The following is a 22,115-nucleotide window of genomic DNA, read 5'->3' on the forward strand; positions in this document are numbered from 1 at the left end:
CTGGGTGTCCACAGAGAGCTGGTGGGAAAGATCTCTGTGCTGTTCCCCTTCGTGGAGCTACTCCTGCCAACTTAGCTGAGCAAGCTCGGAGGGAGGCAGAAGCATTAGCTGAAAAGTTGAGTGTGGATCACCTCCCCTCTCCAGAGCAGCAGGTCCCCAGCTGGGAACACTAACTGCTCTTTCCCAGCTCCTATCTGTGCTGGAGCGTAAAGCAAATTTTGCAACAGCCAAGAATTTGTGCTTTTGAAACAAGAACCACCTGTTTTCAGTGGATTCATTAATCTTGATGAATTGTGGATTGTTCCTCCTTCTTGCAGATGTCCCCTGGAACATGGGGGACTCATGTTACTCGGTGCCAGCGCAGAGCTGCATGAAGGAATTTCAGAGGAACTCACCATTGTATTTTCACAGCCAATAAGGAGAATGAGTATCGTTATGCATAGCATTGCTCAGATCCCACATCTTTCCAAGGTGGAAACTGTGGCTTAAAGAAGGGCTGCTTTTTGCCTGCTAAGTGAGCTGAAGCAATTGCTGCAGCCAATTCTTAAACTGGTGAAATATTTGCTGTGTTGGCTTTCCATGCTTGAAAATACTTGGCATGTCTACAGTTTGCATGGGAAGCAGAGCTGAGACATCTGAGTTAGAGCTAAGCCGGAATAACCCAAATGCCACAGCCCAGACTAACCCGGACTTAAGTGCATAGATGTCACAGAAACATTTATGTTGGAAGGAAGGGACCTCTGGAGGTCATCTAATCCAACCTGCTGCTCAAAACAGGTCTAATCAAATGAGGTTGCTCAGGGGTTTGTCTACTCAAGTCTTGAACACCTCCATTGAAGCAGACTCTGTCCCGTGCTTCAGCCATCTGTGTTAACACGGACTCTCCAAGCCTACAAGCGTCTGCATCTCTGTGGTGCACCACGTGGGTGTGGAGAGGATGGGCTATTTCATGCCCTTCTGCGACAAACATCACCCACAAGTTTCCTGTGTAGGTGTTGCTCCTGGTGCCCTTACTTATTTGGAGCGAGATTCACTTCCCCATAGAGGGGACGGGGTGTGCAGATCTCAGTGCCTGAGGGGTCTCTCCAGCTCTGCATGGACCAGGGAGGTTGAGGGCCAAACCCATGAGGAAGCCCCCTCTACATGATGTCTAACATTGCCTACCTGCACCTTGGAAGTCACAGCACAAGTCACAAATGTACTGCGTTCCCCAGTTTCCCCAAAAGAACAGTGCCCTGCACAAAAACGGGGGTAAAAAGGGTGCCTGCAGCATCAGCACTGTTAGCATTTCTGGTCATTCACTGCAGAGACAGAGGGAGGCTCTAGGCTCTACTCTCTGTCTAGTGCTACAAAGTGAAATGCAGCAGTAGCCAAAAGGGTAAATAAAACTTTTGTCAGGGCTAAAACATGTCTGAGCTTACTCAGTAAATAGTGTCTGGTAGAGAACTTCAAAGACCTCTTTGATGAATCTTACGTGTTTATTCAGTCTATGGGAAACACTGTCGACAGGCTGTTAGCGTAAAGGTCGGGACTGGCAGTGCCTTCCAGCGGAGACTTCTTTGCTCTGTGGTCTCTAGAAAACCCTTCTCTGCTGCTCCGTGTCTCATTTTCCCTGCCCATAAAAATAGATAGAGGTCCTAACTCCTCTGGGATGTGTTTTGCTATTCTCAAAGAAGTCCTGCAGAAGCACAGGGGACCCAGCCTGTTTGCTCAGGCCTCCCGCTAACTGGGAGGAAGGGGAGAAAGTCACATCTGATATAGATCAGTCTGACTTCTGGTGGACATGGTCTTACACCTGCTGAGGATCTGGTGCAGGGCATTTGCATTTCACATGTTGACAAAGCAATATGCTATGTTTTGTTATTTGAAGTCAGAAAACAGGAAATGTATCTCATGAGCATTTGCATAAAGATGGTTTCTGTTACCCGAAGTATTTGGCTCTCTGACATGTCCTGTCCACACAGGCAAGTAGCCCCTGCTCTTGTAAGCATCAAGACCTTCTCATCCTTCCCCGGGGTTCATAAAACTATTCTGGTGGTGGGGAACAAACTTGAAGTCTACAAAGTCTTAACGGCAGAATTGGGCCTTAAACATCAGCTTTTTCAAGGTCTACCCTAGTGAATTCCCCAGAGCTCATCTCCCATCCTCATGTGGCTGTGTTGCCAGCTCTGAGAGAAGAGCACCCCTCTTTCTGAGCAGCTGTTTCCACTTTAGGTGTTCCTCGCCGAGCTGAAGAGCACAGACCAGTATTTCGCTGTGAAAGCCCTGAAGAAGGATGTGGTGCTGATGGATGATGACGTTGAATGTACGATGGTGGAGAAGAGAGTCCTCTCCTTAGCTTGGGAGCACCCATTCCTGACTCACGTCTTCTGTACGTTCCAGACCAAGGTAAGACAAGGATCTGTCACCTTCCTCCAGGGGCTGAGCAGGCTTTGCTGAGATATGGATACTTGGTGAAGTACTTAAGCCTGCTAGATGTTAGGGAATAGCTTGGACATGGGGTAGTGCTAAGGGAAGGGATCTTCACGTTAACCACTTGGGAAGTGGCTCTAGAAACTTCATCTACCTTCCCCACATTAACCTGGGGGGTGCATTTGAGGATTATGGTATCCAAGACTGATTGTGGTGGCTATGCAGAGACCCGCTATTAAAATCTGTGTCCTGGTACCCTGGGCTGAGGGTGTGCAAAGGCCACATCCACAGCCAGGGTGCAGATGTGCCCACAGTGGTGTTATCTGAACCTCTTGGACTATGAAGCAGTACCTTTATGCTGCAGTGACTAGCCTAGATCAGAGCTAACTCAGAAAAACTCTATAAAGAATAAACATGCTCTCGTTTACTTTAGGAATCTTCTTTTCCCCCCAGATACTGTTAAATTGCATCACTCTTCCTAATTCATGCAGGACCACTGGTGGTGAAGGCTGCAGTTCAGAGGCGCAGCACAAAGCATCTTCACCTGAAACCCTGCTTAGGACTCCAGTCCAAAACTGAAGTGACATTTAAGTAATGTATAAATCTTCAAGGACCTACATGGCAACTAATCACCAACTGATTAGCTTTCCAGAGCCTTTTCTACAGCCACAGCCAATTGTCTTAACACTAAAGCACACACAAGGCATAGAAAAAAAAATGATGGAAGGAAATTTGAGAGATTGTCTTGTCTGTCCGACCTACTCAAACCACTCCTGAGAGATTCTTGCTATCCCTGAGCTCAAATTCAGAGCAACATCACTCTCTCAAGGCTGCCTGTTCAGGGTTTTGTTAGGATGCTCCCAGTCCCTGCTCAGTCCCAGATTTTAATGACACAAAACACTGCTGGGTGTGAGGTTAGGGCCTGCTCAGCAAGAGGCTCACTGCTTCTGCAGGGTCAGGAGAAACAAATATAACCTCTGCGGTATATCCCAGTCACCCGTGGGATGTAGCACCTGTTTAAAGACAGATTAAATTTATAACAGGGAACATTTGGGAACTGCCATAGGCAATGTGACACTGAGCCCAGGCATTCATGTTTAACCCCTTCGGGACTGTCAGTTAGGACAGCGCGTCCTGGGGATGGATCCTTGCCTGGAGAGGAAAAGATTAATTCTCTTTTTGGGGGGGGGCTAGTTTTCAGAGGAAAATATAAGTGACCCAACTCCAGAAGCAAAGAAAATCAAGACTTAATTAAAATGACAAAATTTTCACAACAGTCAGCTCTACGAGGGAGCTTATACTTCAGGGAGAGCTGCTTGTGCTGTCTGTAAGTCCAGGTGCCCAAGGGCACGTTGACTGATGCCAGCGGTTGACTTGCATACAGCAGCAGAACCGTCTTGTCCATGGTCCAGCCTGGTCCAACCCTGGTCTAGGTCAGATTCAGGATGGATCCAGTGGCCGTCTGCAGCTTTGGTTGCAGGCAGTGCACGCATACAAGTGTTTGCTTCCCTCATGAGATGACAACAAAAAGATGAACAGACCAAATGGAGTCATGTCAGGAGCCAGATTGGATTTACTGGTCATTTAGTGGGGGGACTGTGCTTCCAGCTGTGGCTGAAGCATGGAAAACCTGCAGGATGGAAAAGCAATGAGTGCCTGAAAATAACATGGGTGCCATGCTCAAAAATCCAAGTGATCTATTCCTACACTCTCTTATAGGCGGCATCATAGTATTGTCCTCCTGATGTATAGAAAGCATCTCCATCCATCTCATCCCAAGTCAACATTGCCACTTTAATGTTATTTGGTCTCTCCATTTTGCCCTCAAGTTCCCAGATAGAGAAGCCGGAATGTGGCTGCCCAGGCCAAAGCCGCTCTGGGCGGTGATTGATTTCTAGCTTATGTTTTTCTCTTCTGACCTTTGGAAGCCAAACAGCGATCACGCAACACGTGAAAGTCATTCAGAGCAGGAGAGCTGTGACTTGCCTTGGGCAGTCTTTCACAGCTCAAAGGACAGCATGGTTCAGTCACAATATCTTTTGGAGCAATCATTTTAGAAGCCAGGGCACTGCTGTGTAGTCCCTCTCTGGACTTTAATATTGACAATTTTAATTTTCAATTGAAAAATTGAATTTTTTTTTTTTTGAGGTTTCACTGGATAGATAAGTAGTTTCAAACAGAAATGCGTGTGTCGATATGTTCTGAATCCCTGATGCTTTGAATCCTGAGGTTTCTGAGCTGCTTCAGGTACTGAGTGCCTCTGCAGAGGACAGTAAAACCAGGAATATTCCTACACTGAAACAAGAACCTCACTAGTCCCCATGTCTCCAGAGGGAAAAAAAAGTCATATAATCTGTTGACAGTTCTCTGAGCTCTGGGATGAGTTTCTTCCTGGCCTCAACCCAGGTAATCAGTGAATGCTGAAATACATAAAGCTTGACAGCCCTTCAGACAGGTTTTTGTAGGCGCCAGGCCCCTAATGCTCCTTTTTATTCCTGCGGAGGCTGAACAATCAGTGCTTTCGGAACTCAGAATACTTGTCATGTGTTGCTACATGATCACAAATTCAAGCACATGGGGTTTTTTTCCCAATCTGTTTTTGAACTTGACTGTTTTATTTTACTGCAGTAATCTTTGTATCCAGATATTCAGCTGACATAATTATATGGTGTGAATTTTAACAACAAGCTCAGAGAGCTATTCTGTTGTATTATGTTTAAGGGACACTGTTATGTTTAAGAGAAGGAAAAACATGTTTATAATTCCATGAAAACCCAAAATCAGTAATGCCAAAACAGTGACTAGCATCCGAGTGCTTATGTTTTATTCTTCTTTTTGCATTTCACTGATCTTCTGTGATAAAAATAGACTTTGCCTTTTCGAAAGTCATTTTTGTTTCTAACTGTTTCTTTGCTTCATTGGCCAAGTTTTTATTCACACCTTTTACCTAAATTCAAATTAAGTCTTGAGGCATTTTGGCTTGTAGCACAAAATAGCAACACAGAAGACTATCTCAACTCAAAAGAGAAGTAATCTTTATTGCAATTTAAAAGCAAATGTTACAGTAACTTTTTTTTCTGCTTTACTAATGTATTATATCTTTTCAAAGTCCTGGTGGTGAGCCATTTTCACATGCTCTGTTATTTTAATGTGCTTAATACTGACTTCAAAAATCTCTTACATTGGCAGGAAGGAAAAAAGGATTGTAAATAAGGAGTGTGATCCTAATTGAAAAATTCTTAGGCTCTGAGGTGTTTTCCATGAGTATTTTCAGGAAATTTCTCATTAAAATATCTCCTCCAAGGAAACTGCAATTCCTGCAAAATTTTTTGAAGGGCAATTTCAGTTTTCATGTATCTTTGCCTTGCTGTCAGAGGGACAGGGCTGAAATATTTGACCTGAATCAGAGCGTGTGGGTTGGCACATGTGCGTCTCACACCCGTTTGACGTTCGGCTCCACTGCCTGGTTGTGCCAAGGACCTTCTGAGCAGCCCTGGATCAGGCCCACATGCCCTCCCCAGGCAATGCAGGATCTTCTCTGACCACAGCACGGCTGCAGGGTGCCCATGCATTGCAGGAGAAGTCATCCTGCAGGGCGGCGAGGTTGCAAGCCTTGACTTCCAGCACTGCTGAACCACCGAAGCACAACAAAGTATTGGGCGGACTAAACCAAACACAGTGCGCTGGTCACAAAATGAGCATCCGAATTTTGGCGTTGATCAGGAAGGAAAGCTAAAGAAGACAGTACAGGGCAATGTAGTGATTTTTCCCTTGTATAAACCATCTTTTTCTCTTGTACAAACCATCCCATGCCTTAGTGTTCAGCCATTTGGGAAACACAATCTTGAAGCTACAAGGTTTTTAAGTCTCCATCCTCCTAGTATTTTTTGGGGGGAATACATCAGCTTGGAAACATCTGATTCAAGGCTACTTGGCCAAATTTGAACCAGCTGATGGGAAAGTTGGGGAAGAATTGGGAAGTTTAGGGAGGCTTTGAGGATTTTGCCTCTTGCAACCAGCAGGCAGGAAAACTGGCAAGGTCTTATTCAGTCCTGGCCAAAATTGCAACATGGTTCAGTAGAAATAGCAGCGTCTCAGAAGAGCTTTGGGATTTCAACAAGGTTCTGCCAGAGAAGGTGTGAGCAGCTGTAATTATAACATCAAAAATATGAAGTCTTTACAAGACATTTCTAGGTGGTGTCAGCCCATGTGGTGTGAACAGGTGGAGGGTATTGGCAAGGAAAATAGAGGCCCAGCTCACAAGCATGGGTTTTTAAATGATAGATGATCGACATATTCAATACACATATTCTAATTTGCTTTTTTGTTGTCCAGCTCTGAGAAAGATCAACTCATAATGCACTCAGCTTTTCCTGGGATTTCTAGAAGTCTGCAGTGTAGCTGCTCGGTTCTTTGGCCTGAAAAAAGTTGACTTCTTAAAATAAAAACATCAGGCTTTCCCCTATTTTTCAGCTGATACAATATTTAGGCTTCATAAAGTTGACCACTTCTTGTTTAGTTTTTGGTCTGGCAATTTTTTTTATCCTCTAATATTTACAGAAGTTTTTAATCCAGCCTTGAGAAAATTAGTCTCTTTCCAAGATCCCACCCAATAGTGGTAGGGGAAGCCACTTTCTGGGGCTGACAGCAACTCAGTTTACCGCTGTGAGTTACCACTCCGCCTGCTCTGAGCTGTGAGGAAGGGTCCTAGGACATCAGAACTCAAGTGAAATGAGCTATTGGCAGCCATGTCTGCACTTTTATGTATACATATGTATTTTTATACTTGTGTATAAAAATATTCATACGCTTAGTACCAAGTAGATGGGCACACAAAGCTAAGCATCCCAAATGAGCAGTTCAACGTGCAGTCAAAAATGCTGACAGTGCAAAGATTAGAATGAAAAATAAAGCATGAGATCAGGGACTGGACTGAATTATTTGACAGCTGTAAGAAATGCTGCCATCTCCAGAAGATAAACCGATATTACACAAGAGGGGAAAAAAAAAAAAGTCTTCAAACCAGAGAACAAAATTAAAGCTGGGCTTGCTTTAATCTGTAACAAACAGGCTTTGCTCATCCCCAGATGGTGCAAATAGCAACGTTAATACCTCGTATGGTCCCCTACTAGCAAGGAGTGATCCTGCATTAGCTGTTCCTCGTGGGAGCAGACACAGTGAGGAGTGTGTGTGTTCATTGCTTTCCCGCTGGATGGGATGCTCTGATGGGGCTGCAACACTCAGAGGGTGGTGTGGTGGAGAAGGGCTGAGAGGACTTTGGCCCCATCTATCCCATGAAATAAAATAGATCTGAAGCACGGATGAGCACTCAGACTGGACCGAGTTTTGTCTCACATTTTGTGAGACAAGAATCAGCTGCAGGAATTGCACGGTGTTAAACCTTTCACTTGGCAAGGGCCAACCTAATTCGATGGGTGTGCAGTAGGGTTAGGTCACTTAATCTGCATTGAGGAGCCTTCTCCACCTGCAGATATTTTTTAGGGTAATTGCTCTAAATAAGGGTAAAGCCATACTATCCTGCAGCATTAATTATTCTGATATTCATCCTCCTGGAAGCCCTGGGAAGAAGAATTTTTGCTCTTCAGTAAATGGTGTTAAATTGTGTATTTGTATGTATGCAAGTGCTTTCAAATGCGAAGAAAACAAAATCTGAAAATCTCTGCAGAAAAGTGCTCTGGAGGGCTTCCAGCTGGTTTGAGAATTTTAAGAGCCTGTTATAGGATGTACCTTCAAAAGATCAATTTAAATACTGCCTGCTTTATACTCATTGTTTATAAAGTTGAAAGCATCTCTGATAGTGACTATTCATTCTCACAGCAGTTGCAGGCAGAACAGAAGCAGGTTGGTTTAACCCCATCCCTGCCATGTCCTGGAGAGGCAGAGGGAGCAGGTGCCTCTGCAGAGAGGAGCCCAGGCACTGAGGGACTGATGGGGCAAGAAATCGAGTTCTTGCAGTAATGGGGATTGACCCGACTAGGGTTGTACAACGTCATGTTTATACTTCTGTCTGCTGTAGGAGCAGCATTTCATCCTCCCGCAGAGGGGTTTGTCACGTTCCCTCTGCTGCAATGGAGAAAGCCTCTGGAAGATGATCTGGAAGTAGGGAATGGCTATTATATGGATGTCCTCAAGACAACTAGTGCCAACTATCCTGGGGCAGTGTCCATCGCTGAGTGCAGGAAATGCCTTTACAGTCCTCCTTGAGCTCTGTGGTTGTAAAAGATGGCCCCACACTCTGCCATGAGACCAGACTTGTTCTGTTCCGTTGTGTGAGTCTGGACCCGTGACCAGAAGTTTGGCTGAGGATTTACTACCCGAGGATGCTCTCACATGCGGTCAGCAAGTCGTCTGTCATCTGTCTGCAAGGCAGACAGGTAGGGTGAAGGTGAGGGGCTCTTCCCAAGCCTCCTTCAGAGCTCTGTAGGTCTCGACACCGAGGAACAGCATTCCTGGATTTTTGCTTAACATCCCTGAGCTAGGACCATTGCAGGGGATAAAGGCATGGCAAAGTCATGCCATCCCAGCTGCCATGTCTTCAGAAACACCCGCTTAACCTACTCTCACCTGCTCCAGGTACTGACAGACTTCAGAGCCTGGTAGTAGCAGACAGGAGCCATCAGATAACTTTTCCAGGACAAGAGGAAGAGTAGGTTGGAGCCTGTCTGCAAACATGCCCTCCGTGACATTCTAACCTTTTAATGTCTAGCACACTGTTGAATTTTTGGTGATTTCAAGCACAGGTTTTGCCACTTCTCATTTTTAATGGGTTCTGTGGCTGTGTAGATCTCAGGCTTGGAAGCTGTCTCCAATAATTCATTGCAGCTTGCACTGCTTAGTTACATCTTGCTACTCATAATTATGTACTTAGGGCTGATCTCAAGCAATTTTTCTCCATGGGCTGTTCCAGACAACTGACCTTTGTAAGAAGCAAGGGGAACTTCCAAGTCTTGGAGCAGAAAACTCAGAGTGATGCCATCTTTCTTTTCAACAGTATTTCTGTACCACTCTGTCGCACCTGGTAGACAATGAACTTCAGTATTAATCATGCCTAAGTCAAGTTTGTAGTCTTCAGCTTCATAGCTTTAGACAGTTGAGGAACTGAGTGCATATAATGATCTTTGGATGCCAATTAATCTGAGGGGTTGTCCACCTTTTCTTTCCTCAGATGGCAGAAGGATGCTGCCAAAGTCCCCAGTTTCAAGTTAGAGTCCCCAGTTCAATTAAACAGGTCCATCAGATGGTTGCTCAAATCCACGAGCAAGCAGAGCACGACAGCTAAATAAATGTGGACTTCAAGTTATGCTTAAAGGTGTGTGATAAGGTGTAGCCCAACTCAGTGGACTTTTCAGGGAAACCCAGGGGTTTTCTCCTTCCCAGTCCACTGAAGCTGAGTCTGGCCCATGTGAAAACCCAGGAGTTTTCTTCTGTCGCTGTGTGATACATGCGGCTGCGGGTCTGTTGTTAACTAAACCTCATCACATCCCTGTGCACCTTCACAAAGAGCATCTGTTCAAGTGTTTTCCTGAACGGGCTCCTGAGCTCACATTGCTTCCAAGATCTATGCATTTCTATACTGAATTGCCCATCTCCATTTGGCCGCCTTACTTGCTTAAACTGACTGATGCGCACAGATGTCTACAGATGCAAGGCCTTCAAAAACTGAAAACCCGCACCCATTTGGTTTATTGGCAAAATTTGTATTCTTTCCCTGGGAGGCCAGATCTGGCCCGGTGCTTGTTGCATGACAGGTGGGCTTTCCAGCCAGACATCCATTTAAATAAGACTACTGTAATTAAAAGGATCTGGCTAAAGAAATTGCACAAATTAGAGCAGACAGCTGTTATCTGAAAGGAACAAACACTGTTGTTTTTTTAAATAGTCAGATCTTGGCTTGCTGCCAGAGATGCTTACATTAGATCTTATGGATAAAAATCTGCCTTTGACTGTTAAAAATATAAGTGAAAAGAACTCTATTTCCCCTCCCCCAAAAAACTGATGGGCAATATGCAACAAAGGGAAGATATTCATAAACTTTAACATAGCCTGGAGGTGACTAACTTCAGATGTGTACAGAACAGAGAGAGGCTTTTGAGAAAAAAAAGTACTGCATCCATCTTATTTTATCCATGCATTTATCTACAAAAGCCGAGATTCCTGAAACAGAAGTTTAAACTGGGAGCATAACTTATTGCACAGATGATACTCTTCTTGCAGAAAAAGGCATCCGTCCTGCTTTGTAGGTGCAATTCAGTGTGGAAGGAATTGGTCTGAATCAGCCTCTAGCTTCTGGGGGGGCCTGGTGGTATATCAAGGATTGGAAAGGAAACTTTGATGATCTGTTCTGCTCTTTATTCAATACAGAGATTCCCCCCATCTTCCTGCGTACCAGGAGGAGAGTTTTCCACTGCCTTCATAGAATGGCTGATGGTTGCATGCAACTGGGGACAAAGACTGGATCTTTTTTCCAGTCTTCTCTGACATGCAAGCACTCAGTGGGCATCCAGAAATATGACTAATTTATGAATCTTCCCCCTAGCAAGTTACATCCTACCTTATTTAATAGAGCAGCTCCTAGGCTTAATATCAAGCATGTGCTTAGAAGAGGTTGCAGCATCTGGCCAGTGTCTCTGATAACTTGAAAAGATCGGACCCATGTGCGTCCACAAAAGATGTGCAGCAATGCAGGTAACACCAGCTTGAGATCACTCCACTGGATGGATAATACACTGGGAACCAGAGGAGACCTGGGATTTACTTCTGCCTCTTCCACTAGTCTCCCAGGAAGCTTGTCCATCTGTCCTTCTGTTATGCAGGCACTGTAGAATTACTCATCCCCTTCTACTGAGCCTTGAGGTCTGCTGGTAAAAATCAATTGCACCAGCTGGTTATTAAGTGGATTTGCAATGTTTGCTAATGCTGTTTGTATAAATCAGGGCAGAGGGGCTGAGTATGGACTTGGAAAACAAAGAGGAGAAATGAGGAATCTGAAAAAGAAACTGCTTTCTTTCCAAAATCCTCACTGTAATCTTTTCCTTCCTCTTTTTGAGTGCTTTCTGGGCTGGTTTTTGGTTTGGGTTTTGTTTTTTTTTACTTTTATCTAACCCTTCCCCACCCCTTATTGTCACCTTGTCTCATTTTCTAGGAAAACCTCTTTTTTGTGATGGAATACCTCAATGGAGGAGACCTCATGTTCCATATACAGAGTTGTCATAAGTTCGACCTTCCCAGAGCAACGTAAGATGTTCTTATTACTTTTTGGCTTGCAGATCGCACACATGGTAGAAGCAAAGGCAGCAGCTGCAGACGCCAGAGATCTTGATTTTATTCCCACCTCTTCTACTGTCCTGTAGAGGAAACCCTGGGCAAATCATTTGACCTCTCTGCACCTTACCCAACTGCAAAGTGGGGATAATGCCTGTGCTGGAAGCAGAATCACTCTCTAGCCCAGCTCTCTCCAAACTGAACAAAACAGACATCAGCCCAACTCAACGATGGACTTGAAGCAAGTCACTTCCTCTCCCTGTCCTCTTTCCCCTCCCACAGAAGGCTTTTTAAAGCCCATCCACACAGCTGATTTCAGTCAGACGTGACCTTGCTTTGCATTCTTGGTCAACCAGGGAAGCTATTTCTGTCTGGAAGCATTACAGATGCTTCTACACCCTCGTCAGCATTGCCTCTGCCTACAGGCTTATCCTTTAGCCTGCAAACCAGGGACCTCCTTCTAGCCTGTGACCTGGCTCCCGTATTTTGCGCTAGCCTCAGCATAGTCCCACAAACATTTGTTCAGAGCCGAGAGCTGAGCTGGATAGAAGCTGTCCCTTAAGCTGCCCTGCTTGCTGAATTAGTCCCCTTCCCAGGACTGAAGTCCCTGAAACAGAGAGAGGCTCCAGAGGGACCATTCAACCCAGCTGAGACCCTTCCTCTGGAAGTGCCTCCACTGTCTATAAACAGCCCCAAGCACGCCTAAGATCTTATTTACATGGCCCATGCATGAGGGTCATGTTAAAGCAACCTACAGGTGTCTGCTGTGGATTACAGCAGCCCTGGGGTTGCTCTTTGTTGCACTCATTGAGTTCTTGCTCAGCCCGTAATTGGAGGCCCCAATAACGACATCGTGGACCCAACCTCCACCCCAGATTTACCGCCTTCAAAGAAATCCCACGGATGCATTTTCAGCCATCTGTGGAACCAAATATCTTGTTCTTTACAACACTGAGTGGCCTGTAGCCAAGCTGCAGGACGTGCACAAGCTGAGGTTCCCGGTCCAGTGATCAGAGGTGAAGCTGTTGTTTGTTAGAAGTAATGAGATTTTCCCTTTTTCCTTTTAAGGTTCGGGGGGTGGGGGGGAAGAGAGAAAACCTATCAAAAGTGCAAAAGGTAAATTTAAATAAAAAATTAATACACCATCAGGGAGTTAAAAATTTATTTCACTTTGATTAAAGTAAATAGATGAATTAGAATAAATGAAAGGTGCTTCTAATCCTTCTGTGAGTAAAAGGTATTTTAAAAGTCAATATTGAAACTACTATCGGAATTAATTTTTACTTAATAATTAAAAAAAAACCCAGCAAACCCTCATTTATATCAGTGTTTAATTTGATGATTTATTCGAAAGCATTTAAATGTTCAGAATTAAGGGCCAATGCATTGAAGACTGAGGGAGCAGAGCTGTGCAACACCGGAGGGGCTTACGATCCTGCAGTTACTTTCTCTTCTGGGAGAGCACTCTCATTGTGAATGGTGCTTCAGCCTTATGCTGCCTCTTTCCAGCAGAACGTGGTGGTGTCCTTTAGGCAGCACTGTGTTGAGAGCAAAGATCTCAAACTCGAAAAGGCTCCAGAGAAAGGCCACTGAGCTGCTAGCTAGTTCATACCTTGGGGAAAATTTCAAAAGCAAGGCATAAATCCGAGCAGTGGTCTGTTTGACAAGCCAAGGAGACTGTCTGTGGTCCCCAAACCCCGATGCCCACCTGCCTGTCCCCTTGCCGGGACGGCTCCACTCTTTGTGCAGCAGCTACCGAACATGGCAAATTATAGCTGCTCTTTTGAGGTCTGAGGCATTAACTGTAATTTGCAGTTTGCAGTCTGGCGCCTCACTGTAAATTATTGATTTGCTTTAAATATGTAAATAAGGGAGAGGCACGGATACCAGCCGGTCTGCCTTCTTTGCGACAGGGACCATATCTTGAGGTGAGGCAGGGTAGGCAGTAGGAGCTGGGTGGTGGTTTTTTTGCTCCACAGCTGATCTGGAGACATCCTTGGGCACTGAAGGACATGTCCTCAGAGTCAGTCACATATTAAAAAAAAAAAAATGCAGCTAGCCATGCAGCGTGGCTTCTAAATCCCTGAAGATGAGTAGGCTCCAAATCCCTACCGTTTTGCAAAGCGGGAGTTGGGCTGCTAGCCATGTGGCTTGCTTTTTGGGAATCTCACATCATCCATCAGTTACCTGTAAGACTCAGTTACCCCAAGCCTTCTGGGAACTTAAGGAAATTCTGGCCTCTGTGGAGACAAAGTTTCCATCTTTTGGGGTCTAGTTGAAAGCGCCGTTCTAACTTGCATCCGTTCTAACTTGCACCTTCTGTCACTCAGGTTTTATGCTGCTGAAATCATATGCGGGCTCCAGTTCCTCCATTCCAAGGGCATAATATACAGGTAATTTTACTGTACAGTATCTAATATGCTAAACCTTTTCTGCTTTCCCTGCAAGCACTAATGGTAACCGAGAGACTGTTGCTTGGATATACTTACTGGTATTGCATTTCAATGCAGATTTCCTTTTTACAGAGTCTGGCTGTTTTATTTGGAAGAGATAGTGTAGAAAAGGCAGTTTTGAGACCTTTTTGAGAATCCAGTCCTATTTCAGTTAACATTAAAACAAGCCCTTTGATGCATTACACTCAGTCGTTCATACAGCACCCAGCATAGGCACCCAGTTTAAGCTTTCCATGTATGAGGGTATATTGTGCTTTAGACCTATATAAAAGGACAGAGACAAGATGGGAGCAAGAAGGGCTGTAGAAATCAGGCCACAGTCTGCTTTCCCATGACCAAAAGGAGGAACTGAATTTCTGGGGAGCTCTAGTCCAGCTCATTTTCATGGCAAAGTTAGTTACTACATTGCAGCTTTCTGTAAAAGCAGGAAGCAAATAGCTTGTCACAAACAAATGAGAAAGCTCACTAAAGCAACAGTGTTTGCTGAAACCAAAATGAGCTTATTTCAATGTTTGCCATGCAGTGTGAACATTAGAACAAATGCTAAAAGTGAATGGCTTGTTTACAATCCACTCTTCCATTAAAATGCAAGCTTTGGTTCATATAAACTCTCCTTATTATTAATTACTAGTACTCTTGTGGGAGCCATTTATAGTCTTTATTGACCAAAGACGGTGACTGCGTAAACATGGGATCAATATCAATGACATAAAGCTAAGATGATCTCTGGGGTCTCAGCAAGTTTCTGGCTCTAATTATTGTTCTGGATGACTGAAAGGAAACATTTTCTGAAGTGCCCATATCACTTAGCCATGTCTTCATTTTTACTCAGACTTCTCAGAAAAGCTGATTAAAAATATCTGCAGGATATTGTGACTTTGTGGCAGGACTGTTAATGGTGACATTTTGTTTATAATTTATATTTTTATTTGGAATTTCTACACCAGTGGTGTGTCAGGTTTTGGGACCTGCTTCCTTATGAAAGGAAAGAGAGGTTTAGAATCTGGAGCCTTGGGAGATGTAGGCAAATTGAGATAGCTAGACATCGGGGACAGGAAGAAATAGCTCATTCCCAGGAGTCTGTGCAGCATTTCTTTGGATACCAAGCTTGGAGAGAAAAGATTTAACCAGTCCTACCCCTTTTTCCTTTTTTTATTGAAGACAATGACAACGAGGTCAGTTGAGAACGCACAGCCATCAGCATCTCAGTCAGAGCTAACTAAGCATTTAGGAAAGTGAATAGAAATCATTTTTGAAACTACATCACTTGTGATGTAGTAAGAATAATGAATCCAGCTGTTCTGTCTCATGCACCCACGTTTGGAAATGTTGGCTTAAATTTTAATGAATGAGCAGAGGCGTTTTTGGCAGAAACTCCAATCCCTGAAGCCAATGAGTTTGAGACTCATCAAAATAATGAAAGCGAACTGTAGGTGATGGGCTTTTTGTTTTGCTTCGATCTACCAGATGAATAAAAGCGGTGCTGGCAGCCAGAGATTGATCTCAATGGTGTAACTAAAATAAGTCATTCCAGCTGGAAATTGTGACAACATGAGTGTCTGCCACTTGGAAGGCAAATGTCTCGGTTGTCTCTATATTTCTTTTTGATTGATGACTCCCACTTTTTCTTGGGCCATATTCTAGCAGCAATGAACAATTTCCCCATGACAACAATTTAGCATGTAGACACTGGGAGGTCCCCCCACCCTGACTGGGACCTGGCCGAACCAAGACAAGGAGCTTTGCATAGAGGGAGGCTGAACAGCCATCTTTCCTGCAATTGTCGGCGATTATCTCGGGAACATCATGCATTAGAAATACCTTCTTTGAGGGAGTCAGAGCCATTTCTGAAAAAACCACATTGTAAAAGAGTTGTCACTGGGAGGGTAGCTATATTGCAGCCTCATGGTTAGGACTTTTGCCTGAGATGTGGAAAAAATATGTAGGCTGTGAAGCAGTAGAGGTTGGAAAAGACCAATTTTATCCTCAGCTGTGGACACAAGAAAATGTTGTGTCTGGGTGCTTTGGGAGCCCTGAGAAGGAACAGTGAATGATAGCACAGGATAGGCAGTGCAGGAACATGGGTGCTCTGAGACCAGGTAACCCAAATTCTACCTACATCCCAGGTGAAGTGCAGCATCACTGATCCAAACATCTCCCTGAGTCATTATTTCAATGAAAAGCAAAAGCTTTAGGTAAGATATTAAAAAAATTAACAAAGAAGCCATGCCAGCCTTTCTTTCTTTCCTTTTTCTTTCCTTCTCTATATATTTTCCTCTACTTTCAGACGTTGTTCCCACGTGAAGACTTCATTGTTCTCCATCAATGGCCATGATTCATCAGCTCACTCGCTTTTATTTCCTTCTCTATGCATTTCCTTTTATTCTCTCTCTGGGCTCTTTCCTTCCCATAGTAGCTCAGAGCCTGAAACCTCTGACAACATCTTGGCAGCTGTGTGTGAAGGGCTTTGTAAATCCCCAGGGCTCAAACAGTGCAGCCCAGCAGTGAAAAAGTGGTGGGTGTTCTGCTGATGTCTGGGATTATTCTGACCCTCTGCAAGCCATGCAGGGATTGCGGGTCCTTACATCTTCCAACATTTGTAGAGCCTGCACTGGGAGGGACATCTGGCAGAAGCTTCAGAGAGAGTACTGAGACTCCTAGAGAAGGAAAAAGTGAGCATTAGTTGGTCCCTTCTTGCTCACCTGCTCCAGGCTGTGTTAGGGCAGGAGTGAAGCCCTTTCTAGCTTCACTATTCTGCATCCTCGAAGGAGGCAGCTTTTAGAAGATGCCTTGGATAAATTCTTCTCCAGCAAATGAATCAGTGCTGGGACAGGAGGAATGAAGAAGAGGGATATTGAAGTCTAAGAGAGCAGCTCCTCATTTGGCCCTCAACTTTCCTTTGTAATTGCAACATGTAGGCACTACACAGAGGCAGCTAGCAAGTTAATAAGTGTAACCTGCTGAAATAACTTTTGTGGCTCTTCAACACTTTAAAGAAGGGGTTTCCTTCTCTTCCTCCACAGAGACTTGAAGCTAGACAACGTCCTCTTGGACAATGAGGGGCATATCAAAATTGCTGACTTTGGGATGTGCAAGGAGAACATGTTTGGGGATGCGAAGACAAGTACTTTCTGTGGGACTCCTGACTATATCGCTCCTGAGGTAGGTGTGGAGTCCAGGGAGTTCAGCATGCTTCTGTTGGAGAGAAAACATGTCTTAAGACATGACTGTCAGTCAGTGGTGGAGAGTGCAAAGAGTAATAACCTGCTTTTGAATAGTTCCAGGCTAGAAACTGGATTTCAGTTTGACTCAGAGTCGGCGTTGCTGTCTGGCATTGCCTATTTTTGTGGCTAACTCATTTTTTTGTGCAAATGGGCCTGGGAAGAAAGTGGTGCTTGGCTTAACCAAGTAACAGAATGCCTACTGAAAATCCAGTTTGAGCCATGGCAGAAGAAGCACCAAGAGGTAGGTCTGCAATTCAGGGACAGAAACAGCACGAGGAATGGGAAGCATGTTCCCTAGCTAGCTAACAGTAGGCTTCTATGGCTGTACAGGCTCCTTCATAGCTGGTAGGGAGCTATGGGCGCTTCTAAGTGATGATGTTCATCACAACCTGAGTGAGAAAATAGAGAAATGTGAGACAAAATGCCCACCTGGAGGTGATTCTCCCTCCTCATTGATTAACCACCCTTTAGATAGAGAAGAGAGGCTGGATCCACTATAAAGCAGAGATGGGGGTTTACCTTCCCTCTGGGATAAGCTCTGATGCTTGAATAGGGATGGCACCCATAAACTTGGACTTCTCCCTTACTCAGACAGGTTCTTAGCTGGCTGCAAACACAGCCTGCATCATGAGCATCCTCCCAGAGCTGAATAAGGCACTATATGCTCTGAAAAGGCTCTGCCATCAGAGGCATAACCTTAAAACTGAGCACAGGCTTGAAGGTCTGTAAAGATAAAAAACAACCAATAGCTGCTTGTAAAAGGGGTGGAGATGCTTGGAGACATAAACAAGAGAGCGGTCATACATCCTGATTTTCACCCTCGAAATGCCAGCAGTCAGAGGAGAGGTGTTGCTCTCTGGAGGACAACTGGGACCTGACCTGCTAACTAGGCTCTGGACTACCTGCTTCTCTGCTTTGGCTGTGCAAGGTGCCAGAGCATCTCACGTCACTGCATGAATCCCATCCCTGGAGGACATGCCTCCAAGGAGGCTCTAAAACTAGAGACGATGGAGTTGTATCAGGGCCAGGATTTGCTTGAGCTGACAAGGGCAAGGCAGAGATTGTAGCTCATGCTGAGGTCCTGCTCTGTCCCCTTGACTCAGGAAGGCTGGGGCTTGCATGGAGGCAGTCTCCAAGCTCCATGCAAAAATATATCAACAGTTCCTCTTCTCCTTCTGCAGTTGATATCTGCTGATACTTGGTGGAGAAAAGCTGAACCTGGCCTCTATGTGCCCATGCAATAAAACTGGGTCATCACAGACCCCAGACTCCAGCTTGCCCATAGCGAGATCCTTAGCCCTTCCCCTTATTTCTTTCCATTTTTTCCCCAGACAGAAACTTGTGGGGGGATTTGGGTTTGGGGGTTTTTTGGTAAATTTAGATATTTTGGACCAGATATCTCCAGAAAAGAGAAAGCTCCCTTAACCTGGTGACTTCACACAATGAGAGATCTTACTATGGAGACGCTTTGACTAATTAGGTGGCAAATTGAGGCCAAAGAAAACATTTTTCAGCTCAGAGAAGAACCTACGAGTCATCCATGCATCATGTCCAACATCACTCTAAAATCCATTTATTTGCCTTTCAAGATCCCATTTCCTGATTTTAGTGTTTCCATGATGGATATTGGTACTTTCCAAATAGCTTTTAAAGCTTTTGGTTTTTTCCCCTCCACTATAATTCATTGATCTTTTACTGTGCACCAAGGGCTCAATTCTGATCTAGGTTACACCACTGCTGACACAAGGGCTGGTCTCTTCAAATCAATTGGATTTGTATTGCCTAAAAGCAGGTGTAAGTGTGCTCTGCAATCAAGCCACAATTGTCTTTTATTCCACTTCAATATGCTTTTACTTAAAAAAAAAAAAAGCTATTTTCTGATCCTAAAAAAAGAGCCAAGTAATAATCCATTATCTGTGATTTTACTTCATAGAAAAGAGAAAGACTAAAATAGCTCAGAGTTTTATTTCTGCACCATCATTTATTTTAGAGATTCAATGAGTGCATATAAAGCATTTTACCTCTAAATTGAAAGCACTGCTAGAGTTTATGGATCATCTCTCCTGCCAGAGGCAGGAGCACTGGACTTTTTGTCAGTATTTCAATGCAGCTTCTAGCACTGTAATTTGTTACAGACCCAGAACCTTGGCTACAGCTGTGTAAATAAGGGGGCTTTGGGTCAGCAGACAAGCAATTTTTTTATTTTGAAAAATATTTGACAAAAAAAAAAAAATCCTTAACCTGAAATGAAATTGCTGAGTTTATTTATTTTTTCCAGAGAATTGCAAAGCTAATAAATCTTTTCTTTGACTGTCATAAAACATTTAATTTTAATTTCCAGACATTTTGTACTTTAAGAGGTAAAGCCTTATAAAAATAATGTGTCTTTTCAGAAGGAAAGGTTGGGATGATTTTGTTTATAAGTGATCCAGAAGAAATATATTACAAAGTCTTGCTGATTCCTTTTTTTTTTTTTTGCTCTGAGTGTATATATTGCATCTTATATTCAAATAGCTTTTTTGTCCTTTTTTTACCTCCTCTTTTGGCATTTTTGGAGACAAGGGTGTTACTCATAAGCATTCTACATCAGCTTGGGTTTAGACTTCTGATATTAAGGTCCTGCTTTGCTAGATGCCACAGGTACATCAGAGGAGAATTAATCTAAAAATGAGGCATTAGATGGCACTTTATAGTGTTGTAGAAAGACAAGCATCCCAGAAGACAAGTCATCCCTTCCTATCTTAGGTGTGTAAGTCAGTTAAATTGCCATTTTCCCTCCATCGACGATGGAAAGACGCTGGATAACTAAATTAATAAGACACATAACTTTTAGGCAATAAGATGAATCTGGGCCCAAGGGACAATTTACAAGCAATGAAGCCAAGGTATGAAAACAGTCAAGAAATTACTCACCTACTTCCACTGTACCTCAGAGCCAGCAGTAAAGATCACCTCTCCAAATCATAATGTTTCAACTATCGTAGTTTCATATGTACTGATCCTGATAGCTGTTTTCACTGGTATTAAGCCATCTCCAGTGCTTGTCATTGATACCTACACCATGGCTATAGTATAAGGGATCACACTGCAACCAAGCTGTGGGCTCAAGCGTGAAGATTGTGCCTTAAAATGAACTATTCCCCTCTCCAGCTCTAAAATTCTGATAAGGATCCTGGACATCATAGTCATCACATGTACCTTTAGACATCTGCAATGTAAATATCTGTGTGTGAGCAAGTTGTCTAGACTCCTTGATATCCAAAGGAGACAAATAGGGGGGTTGTATTTTACAGCAGGCAGATATTTAGCTGGATGTCTAAAATTGGACTGATTCTCTTCCTTGACTATAAAAGGTGGTAATGATAACTGGTTCAGCTCTGTGTATCTCCATAACAGATATCTAAAGGCAGGTGAGATTAATTTTGCTTCCCCAGAGGGGAAGTTTGAGAACTTGGTGGTGTCTGGCCACCAGGAAAGGCCACATCCCTTCTTAGGGGAGGTCATCTCTCCTGGTGAGCCCCCCGGCCACAACACACTGGATATAGCCTTCACTTTGTTGCTGACACAGAAAGGCACAAACCAATGGACTGACTGAGGGACAAATGCCCATTTGTCTACCTATAACTCAGTTGGTCTCAAGAGGACAGATCAGCAACCGCTTTCTCATGTTTTTCCTGGGGCAGATTTTGCTGGGATAGATTCCCACCATTTCTACTGACTGAGAGTCCTAAAGTACCCCTACACTGCCACACTTGTAATTTTAAAATACAAGCTTGTGTGAGTTAAATCAGTCCCAAAATGCTAATGCCTGACCATTTGTCTTCTTGGACTTCACAAGCCTGATTTGAACCCTTTGGATAACTTGGAGAGCAGGCAGAAGATGACTTGCCTCACTTTTTATGTTAGAGATCTCTCTGGTAGGCAAAGATTTGTTCGAGTAACTTAAGAGTTACATGCAACCTGTTATCTGTAGTGTGAAGGACTGTTTTGGCACCCAGGTGAGGCTGAGACTTGGAGCCCCTCGAACCCCAGCCTCTGCACCCCTGGCAGATGCTCTGGTTCGTGCTGCAGGCAGGGGGAAGCATCTCTGCTATCCCACTCAGTGCCAAGCGGTTGTTGGAAGGTCAGGGTCTGGCCAACCTTTCTGAAGTTGAAATAATCACGTCAGACATTTTGCATCTGTCTTTTGTCACTCCTCTCTTTGGGCAGATCTTGCTGGGGCAGAAGTACAACACCTCCGTTGACTGGTGGTCCTTTGGTGTCCTCCTGTATGAGATGCTTATTGGCCAGTCTCCTTTCCATGGCCAAGATGAAGAGGAGCTTTTCCAGTCTATCCGTATGGATAACCCATTCTACCCTCGCTGGCTTGACAAGGATGCCAAGGACATTTTGGTGAAGGTAAGAAATACCACACATCGAAATAAAGTCTTTTTGCCAGAACTGTCATCTTTGATTTGTTCGCCTTCAGCTGTTGTTCAGAGAAACAAACTTAGTGTGACAGGACCAGAGAGAGTCACTTTCTTGTCTGTGGACCTCAAAGCATGCCTGACCTAAGTCATAAGGCCATCTTTGTGTCTTCTTTCTCCTGAGTTGTGATGATGGCTCCTCACATCCACAAGCAGTATCACAGGGTATCAGATACCAGCAGAGATAAGTTTCTTTGCAGAGCAATCCCTAAGGTGCAAGGCAAGTTAACTCCTGAAAAAGATACTCTGCCAGGCTTCAAACTAAGGGTTACAGTGAC

General features: G+C 44.1%; 1 protein-coding gene across 1 annotated transcript in view; it reads left to right on the forward strand.

The window, feature by feature from the left end:
• PRKCQ (protein kinase C, theta) overlaps positions 1-22,115 on the forward strand; it is a 44,257-nt gene that overhangs the window by 17,853 nt on the left and 4,289 nt on the right. The window contains exons 13-17 of the mRNA XM_010581013.1: positions 2,215-2,388; positions 11,576-11,667; positions 14,025-14,087; positions 17,171-17,309; positions 21,581-21,769. Of these exons, the coding sequence (XP_010579315.1) occupies positions 2,215-2,388; positions 11,576-11,667; positions 14,025-14,087; positions 17,171-17,309; positions 21,581-21,769 (657 nt within the window). The remainder of the gene's footprint in view (positions 1-2,214; positions 2,389-11,575; positions 11,668-14,024; positions 14,088-17,170; positions 17,310-21,580; positions 21,770-22,115) is intronic.

Source organism: Haliaeetus leucocephalus, unplaced genomic scaffold, assembly GCF_000737465.1.
Source record: "Haliaeetus leucocephalus isolate CR32 unplaced genomic scaffold, Haliaeetus_leucocephalus-4.0 Scaffold751, whole genome shotgun sequence".
In the NCBI taxonomy this organism is placed as follows: Eukaryota; Metazoa; Chordata; class Aves; order Accipitriformes; family Accipitridae; genus Haliaeetus; species Haliaeetus leucocephalus.